The sequence below is a fragment of the Pundamilia nyererei genome, unplaced genomic scaffold (assembly GCF_000239375.1).
Source record: "Pundamilia nyererei isolate P.nyererei 1_Seehausen unplaced genomic scaffold, PunNye1.0 scaffold01065, whole genome shotgun sequence".
NCBI lineage: Eukaryota > Metazoa > Chordata > Actinopteri > Cichliformes > Cichlidae > Pundamilia > Pundamilia nyererei.
In genome coordinates, this window is record NW_005188466.1 from 1 (window position 1) to 8,761 (window position 8,761).

Below are 8,761 nucleotides of genomic sequence, written 5' to 3' on the forward strand. Positions count from 1 at the left end.
GTGGGGGAACTTGCACAATCGGTGGCTGACTAAATACTTTTTTGCCCCACTGTACATTTCTGTGGTTTTGTGAGTTGGGACTGACTTACCTATGGCTCTCGATACAGCATATGTGCCATTAACACGCCAGCAACCCATGAAAGTAATGCAGCCTCCAAGATCCTCAATTCTCTGTTTCTCATCCTGGACAGTTTAACACATCAGAGAAGGAGTTTAGCTTCTGGTTTCCTTCTCACCATTATGTGTGAGTATGTAAAAATAAGTGCATGAGTAATTTAACTTCACATGAAGTAACTGCATTTGTTAGTAATAGTTAAAAAAAACACATGCGCGTACACACACACACACACACACACACACACACACACACTGTGTGTGTGTGTGTGTGTGTGTGTGTGTGTGTGTACGCGCATGTGTTTTTTTGAGCTCTGAGGAATGTTTGATCCATATCACGCAATAAACTTTCCAAATATTTTATCTGCATTCCCATTTTGGAATACAACATAGTATGAAATTTGAGGCAGCAGAGGTTGTGTGTTTGTATGTGGGATTCTTACCTCTCTCTCTGGTTTATGTGGGTCCATGAGTCTAACAACATGCCCATCTCTGACCAGTATTGCCTGAGAGTCTCCCAGCCAAGCAACAGTCAGCTCTTGATCCTGGATCAGTACTGCCACTCCTGTGCTGCCACTCCGGAGACGCTGCAGCACACACAGGTGTAATTTAAAGACAAAAGACAGAGCAAGACAGCACACCAAGTTGAGTACTATAGCATGTAAATGTCAGCAGAAAACATTGTGCTCAAGATGCTGCACTGCTGATTTCTCAGTACCTCTCTCTTGGCCTTGTTTCTGAACATGTCATCTGTGCGTTTGAAGGCTGTTTTAAAGGCTGTGGTTGCATCACTCTGCAGCATCTCCTGTTTACTTAGAACAACATGGAGGTGAGTGGAAGCGTAGGTTGCTGCATCCACCCCTCCATGGCCATCAAACACAGCATAGTAAGCACGATCTACATCATCCTGGACCATACGGGAGGGAAAGAAAGACAGTCATAAATAAATGTCACAGAATGCAGTTTTGTGAAAAACTAAGTGTACCCCATGATTCAGTGGCTTGTAGGACCACCTACAATACACACCCTCTGAAGTGTGGGCTGACAGATGCCCCCCATAGGCAGCAGTGATCCCAGGATGCAGCCTACCAATCCCCAGATCTAGCCAACCCCTCAGATGGGACTCTAAAATACTTTGGTATGCAGAGGAGCTCATGGTTGAGTTGGTGACTGCAAGATATGCTGCACAACAAATCTAAATCACCTCTCCACCACCGTGCAGCATCTCTGTATGCTTGGCTTTCTTCAAATATGGCTTTTATAGAGGATCAGCACCTCACTGCTGCTTACTTTATTTCTATACAAGCAGTAAGGGTACACTTAGTTTTAACAGGACTTTATCCGGTCCTGTGAAAACTTTTTTTTTACATGACAGTATGTTTGATAATTAATTGGGATTGTAATTTCAGTTTTTATTTTTGTGTCTGTGATATTTTTCATACCTGAATTCCAAAGAGCTGGTTGAACTCGGCTAAAGCCAAATGTTTGTCCTCCATTTTTCTCCGGGTGTTTTTGATGGCATGAATGGAGCACTGGAGGTTGCGAGAGGGACAAAGAGCCACCTTGGGGAAGTTTCTGTGCCACGCCAGTGCTACATCTATCAGTTTATTCAGGAAGGTGCGTTGGACTGCCTCTGATTGAAATACTGACAATAAATTACAATACAAGTAAGAAACCTGTTATATTTCTGGGTTTTTTTTTCAATAACATCATGGACAAAGGCATTTTATTCCTTGAATTAATATGTACAATGGAAGTCAAACTACTTCCAGGTGGCACGGTGGTTAGCACTGTTGCCGCACAGCTAGAAGCTCCTGAGTTCAATTTCACCATCAGGCTGGGGTCTTTCTGTGATCTTTCTTCCTCCCACCATCCAAAGACATGCAGTTTGTGAGGATAGGTTAATTGGTTAAGCCAAATTGCCCTGTGTTAGTGTTAGCCCTGTGACAGACTGGCAACCTGTCCAGGGTGTACCCCGCCTCTCGCCCTATGACAGTTGGGATAGGCTCCAGCACCCCCAAAGACCCTGAAAAGTATAAGTGGAAGCGAATGGATGGAAGTCAAAATACTACTTTTCAGTGCAGTGCAATGCAATATTTCCAACCACTATGCAAATGTACACCAGTTCCTTATAGAGGAGAGGTCTACTCATAGTTTCAATTTTAGTTTTTTACTTGTTTAAAAACTTTAGAAACTGAAATTATAATTGTTTGTGTTAAAACGGACCCTTTCACACACATGTGGCATCATCGAGGCTGAGGCTGTGCCCAAGTTGGCTGTGTGGCAGCAGACAGGGTGATATGTATTGGATAAATTATCATCTCCCCTTTTGCAGCCTCAAATTGCACTGTAAAAGATAAATTATAGTCTGCGAACATGCCAATAAGACCTGAGATGTGAAGACAAGTGTGAATGTGATCTGTGTTAGTACCGCTAATGATATTTGGTAATGATAAGTTGGTATCAAGTTACTTGGAGAGTGTATATCAGATATATGATCCTGGACAGACAACTTCCAAACACAAGATTATTTCATTCTGTCTGCTTGAATTGAATTGGCATCTTTCAGTATAATGCAATATATTCAAAGCACCACAAACATACAGACTGCTTTGTCATCTGCCTTCTCTTCTTGGTCACCTTCAGGTTCCTCAGGGCACTGGAAAGGTAAAAGGTCAGTCTGCAGCAGCTGGGAATATGCTGCCTGGCAAAGGAGGGCAGCGAGTCTTAGAGAAGCACCCCTGAACAAACACAGAGATAAATACAGTACATGTTGTGTAATCTCTTGAAATTTGAGTCATTTTTCTAACTGCAGTTACAAAGTGTTGCACCAAAGTCCAAATTGTGGACAGAAAAAAGAAAAGATAATTTTTGGGCAGTAACCTGTAAATGCACTTCTTTTCCTCTACAGAATTGCATTTCTCTGGCAGCAAAGATTGTGTTTAGGAAAAAGGAAGTGGCATGAACAATTTTGTTTCTGCAGACAGGAAATGAAACCTTCCTGACAGGGAATACATCTGTAGAAAATGTGAGCAGAACAGAAAGCCAGTCACAGTTTTTAAGTGTTACTTTTTCCTGCTCAAAGTTTAAAAGTGTTTGAAAGTCTTTTACCAGCCTCTTCTCATTGCAGAAAGATTGACTGCAGATTATTGATTTCTAGAAGCCCAGACTTCTTACTAGGGATGGGTATTTATACGATTTTTACGATTCCGATTCCATTTTTGATTCTGTTTAACGATTCGATTCTTTATCAATTCTCTTATCGATTCTTTTTTTTTTTTTTTTTTAAAAGGAGAACACTAAGGTTGATTAGCTTAGAACTTTGTTTTATATCTTCTCTTTGAACAAGATAGAAATTTAGGAGTAACATGGCCTTACAAACCCAACAGTGAGATCTTAAGAGATCCAGCCTATGGCTCTTCAATGGGGTGTCACGGGGTCACCAGGAAAAAAAAAATTGTAAATGTAAAATAATAAAATATTCTTCTGTAGCAATAACAAAATATAACATAAATTGTTCTGTAGCAATTACACAAGAATATCCAGTAATGTCCCTGCCTACAATTAAACACATTCACTTACCGAAAATCGACCGTCTCACACTTCTGGGTGCAAATGGGTGCAAGCCTTTTACCACAAACTTAGACACTGCTCGGTGATAGGGCTGGGCGATATATCGAGTTTTTTAAAAATATCGATATATTTTTATGAGATATAAGATGTGACCATATCCTTTATATCGATATAGTCTATGTTACGTTATAATTATAGTTGTGGAGCCACAAGTTCTCTTTCGTCCACTTTTGTCTCTACGCAACGTTACTCGGCCTCGCCTCTTCTTCACTAAACACAGCTCCCCCTCCACCCCCATCGCTTCACCTGCAGGCAGCAACAAGATGGACACGGCAAATCTCCATTAACGAGTTACTGCGCATCGCCCCGTGCGTGGGGCTGGACGGCGTCAACGTGTTAACGAGCTAACCACGCTAACGAGCTAACCGCGCTAACGCCATGCACAGCCTAAAATCCTTTCATTTTCTCAAAAGTTGACAGCGCGCCTTATGTATGAATTCTGGTTGTGCTTGATGACCGCAAACCGATTTCATGTGGAACACGGCGCTCAGCAATCTGTCAAAAAATGTTTTAGTACGACTTTGGTAAGCTACGGAGCTGCACCGCTTGATGGATTGTCGGAGCATTACGGCTACCGTAGTCCGGAGCCTGGCGGAGTGATACGTACTGTGCTTCAACGTAATATTACCGTATTGTGTGTGTATAAGGACCATAAATGGCACCTGTTAAGAGACACGGTTACAAAGAGGGTTTCAAACTCCAGGCTGTCAGTCACATAGTAGAAGTTGGGAACAGAGCAGTTGTGAAATCTGTCTTTGTTATTATGCTCAGCGTCTGTTAGTTTACATTTTGACTGCACAATTGTGAGCTCTTTGTTATGCACAAAAACAACAAAGTTTTCTTTTATTTATGGATCATTATTATTTAATAAATGCTCATAATTTATTTTTGAGTAGTTTTTTTCATGTACATCTATGCTGTATGTTAATAAAAGTTAATAAAATATCGAGATATATCTTATATCGGCATCCAGCTAAAAAATATCGAGATATGAATTTTGGGTCATATCGCCCAGCCCTACTCGTTGACATTCGTATATCCTGGCCTGAAAGAAGACACTAACGGTAGACTGCATCGAGAACTGCCAGCATCTGAGCCAACTATTTCGTCGACTCCTTCAAATGCGGCCGACAAATGCATCCTTCATTTCCACGAATTTGAAGGATGGGTCGGGTGTGTCCTTCGTGGCCCACCATATCCCAGAATTCATAGCGCGGCCCAGCCAAATTTCAGCTGCCAACAATGGCGGCCGCTGCTAAGTTTTAAAATTAGTCTTATTACTCTTTCTGGGTCACAAAATAAACTTTTAACATATTTTCAGGCGAGAAAGAAGCTGTGTAAATTTCAAATATCTGCTTGGTTTATCAAGACATCGCATATTTGCAAAAGTGCGCCGATGTTTTTGGAGACGTCTGTTAGCCACCCGCTGGATAGCAGACGGAGGGGTTCAGTGGTCACTCGAGCCGGCGAGAGCAGCGGAATTGTGGCTTCGTCGTTTTCAGATCCCCGCTCTTTCGCTACTCAGGTTAAACATGATATATACAGTAAGTCACTCGGATAACTTAAAAATTTAATTGTTTGCCTTTTTCTGTGTTTTATTTGATCCGGAGTAAATCGGTTTGGCTGAGATCAAAGTTATTAGATTTAATAAAACGTTATTAATCTATCTGGTGGGTTCCTCCGGGATTTTCACACAGCTGAATAAACGTCAAACAGAAAACTGATTAAACAGAAGTGTGAGACGGTCGAGAATTTACGCCAGTGTCCTGTTATATTTTAGATAGCAAGGAGCAGACGGCCGAGTTTATTAAACTCCACCGAGACAGCGGTGACGCAAATCTGAAGGCTAGACCGTTCCGTTTCACAGCCTCGCACTTCCAGCCTTCTCGGTCTTCAAAGGACCCAGCCCACGTAGACTGCGAAGGCCAGGTCCTCCGAAGGATGCAGCCGACGTTTTGGAACACAGCTTCTGTCTGTCTCTCTCATCATGGTCACCTAAATGCAGCGCACAGTAATGGCAGGTTTTGTAATAAGGCAGATCGCGCTAACATAATATGCACTGTTAGTTAATTATTTACCTGCCGCAATAACGGGAGTGGACGTACAAACGTTACCGCTGTTTCTGGGTTGAGATTCATGAATCCAGAGCGGAATTAAAAACAGGACATTCATTTAAGGTCATCGCGTGTTTTGTGAGCAAATGCTTTTGCATATTCGTAGTGTTTCCTCCCCTAAATGAAATATCTACTTGCAAGTATTGCAAGTTGCCCTGTCGTCATCCGTTCTCGTAAAGTATAACCAAACTTTTGAGTGTTTGAGCCGCTTAGTAAATAACGCTCCGCAACGTGGTGACGTCATTCGGGGCGACTGGAATCGATAAGGGAATTGTTTGCAAAAATGGCAAACAATTCCAAGGAATTGAAACAGTGGGGACCGGGTTTCGATTCCCATCCCTACTTCTTACCTAACAAAATGTTAACAAAAATGTTAGATGCAATCTCTCTAATCTGCAAATAAAATTTCTATTAAAAGTACAATACTGAACTAAACACTGTAGGATTAATGGTTACTTTGCCTCTTTCCCTTGTTATGCGTATATAAAGAGACGACCGTGGCTCAGGGGGTTGGGAAGGTCGCCGGTTCAATCCCCGGGCTCTCTGTCCTGGTCATTGTGTCCTTGGGCAAGACACTTTACCATACCGCCTACTGGTGTTGGCCAGAGGGGCCGATGGCGCGATATGGCAGCCTCGCTTCTGTCAGTCTGCCAAAGGGCAGCTGTAGCTACAACTGTAGCTTGCCTCCACCAGTGTGTGAATGTGACAGTGAATGAATAGCGCTTTGGGTGCGTTGAAAAGCACTATATAAATGCAATTCATTATTAGTATACAACAATAACCAGCATTCGACTGACATTTACAGTTTGTATAAAACAAGAATAAATAAGTTTTACTTCATGTCTGCTTGTGTATCACCATACACTAAAAATCATTACATTTAAAAAAGTGGAATATGTAAAATAATCCACAGTATAATCCTTTGTATTTATAATATTAATTAAGGCCCTTTACTAACTAAATGGTGTGTGTCTTAGATAGCCACAATCATTTTCTCTTATTGGTCCACAGAAAAATAAATTTGTTCATCGTTACAACCTATTCAGTTTGTCTCCTTCCCAGTCATACCTGTTTGCCAATAGCCTCAGGCCCAGCTCCAGGCTCTCTCCATGCAACTCCTCCATTGTGAATTTACGACTAAGAGGGCTAACAGGAAGTGAAGCGCCTTCCTCCAGAGCAGCTGGAAACTCCTCCAAAAATGCCTTCAAAAAGCACAGAGCCTCCTCCTGCTCCATCCCGCTGACTCTGGCTGGAGTGAACTCTTCGGTAAACAGGAGGTCAGGGCTCACAGGTCACTTCACAGTGGACAATTGAAGGGCACAAATTGAAACAAATTAATCAGTATAATTACATTACCATTTTCATCTAAAACTGTTTTTTTGTCATACAAGTTCAGAAAACTAATATAGGAGGTGCTTACTGTGTCACAAGATGCTTGTCTGAGAGTAAAATTAAAAGCAAAAAAAACGTAAAATACCCAAATTCCCCCGAATCTTATATTTTAATTGAAAGTACTAATGTAATGATACAAGTGTTGTTATAAGCTACAGGACTAATAGGATTGCCACATCTTGTAATTTGTACAGATTTATTGGTCGAGGATGTACTGCAGTCATCTGTGTGCATTTTGTGCATGATATGATGCTCCCCTGAGACAATATAATTCGAAGGTATAGCATACAGTTTCATTGGTAGGGATATGATACCCACCTCTAAGTATATAGGTATCAGTGAAGCCAGATAATACACACACTGACTACCGAAATGTCTTAAAGACAAAGACCTGGATGACCTCTAATTTCTTGTTCTAAATCGGATAAAACTGAGGTCCTTGTATTTGGCCCTAAATAGCTTAGAAATATGGTATCTTACCAGATTCTTAAGCTGGTTACCTCTGGTAACATTGTGTGGAATCTCTGACTTATTTCTGACCAGGATATATCCTTCAATACACATATTAAACAAATATATCGGACTGCTTTTTCCCCATTGTACTCTAAATATCTCTAAAGTTTGAAACATTCAGTCTCAGAGTTATGTTCAATAACTAATTCAAACATTTATTACTTCTAGGCTGGACTATTGTAATTCATTATTATCAGTATGTCCTAAAAACTCCCTGAAAAGCCTTTATTTAATACAAAACGCTGCATGAAGAGTACTGACAAGGAGTAGAAAAAGAGCATATTTCTTCCATGCTGGTGTCTTTTCATTAGCTCCCTGTTTAAAAATTCTGAATCAACTTTAAAATTCTTCACCTCATATCCAAGGTCTTGAATAATCAGACCCAGTCTTATCTTAATGACCTCATAGTATTCTATGATCCCAATACAGCATGCGACTCTCAGACTGCTGGTTTACTTGTGGTTCCTAGGATATTTAAAAGTAGAGTGGGAGGCAAACCTTCAGCTTTTCAGGCCCCTATTTTAGGGAACTAGCTCCCAATTCTAATTCAGGAGGGAGACACCCTTTCTAATTTTAATATTAATTAATATATTATGATAAATGGTAGAGCAGGGCGATATGACCAAAAATATTTATCATGATATATATTTGAAAATTTGCAATAACAATATAACTGACGATATAATTGACACTAGACAAAACACTTTACAACTTTATTAGTGCAAAAAACATCAATGTATTTTCACTTAAACAAGCTGTAGTTTTTATGTGCATTAAAGTTATATAAAAACTTAACAGTGCAAATGCAAATTCCTTGCTGACAGTTTAACCAAAAGGCATTTCCAGTGAAAACTGGCCGACATATAATAATAATAATAATAATAATAATAATGGATTGGATTTATATAGCACTTTTCAAGGCACCCTAAGCGCTTTACAATTCCATTATTCATTCACTCTCGCATTCATACACTGGTGAAGGCAAGCTACAGTTG

At 40.5% G+C, this 8,761-nt stretch overlaps 1 protein-coding gene across 1 annotated transcript in view; it reads right to left on the reverse strand.

Moving 5' to 3' along the window:
• Window positions 1-48: 48 nt before the first annotated feature.
• ppm1f (protein phosphatase, Mg2+/Mn2+ dependent, 1F) overlaps window positions 49-8,761 on the reverse strand; it is a gene marked incomplete at its 3' end in the record, with an annotated part of 13,123 nt that continues 4,410 nt past the window's right edge. The window contains exons 2-7 of the mRNA XM_005755203.1: window positions 6,930-7,156; window positions 2,719-2,855; window positions 1,557-1,759; window positions 833-1,021; window positions 558-701; window positions 49-183 (exon numbers count right to left, since the gene is read on the reverse strand). Coding sequence (XP_005755260.1) covers window positions 49-183; window positions 558-701; window positions 833-1,021; window positions 1,557-1,759; window positions 2,719-2,855; window positions 6,930-7,096 — 975 coding nt within the window. The remainder of the gene's footprint in view (window positions 184-557; window positions 702-832; window positions 1,022-1,556; window positions 1,760-2,718; window positions 2,856-6,929; window positions 7,157-8,761) is intronic.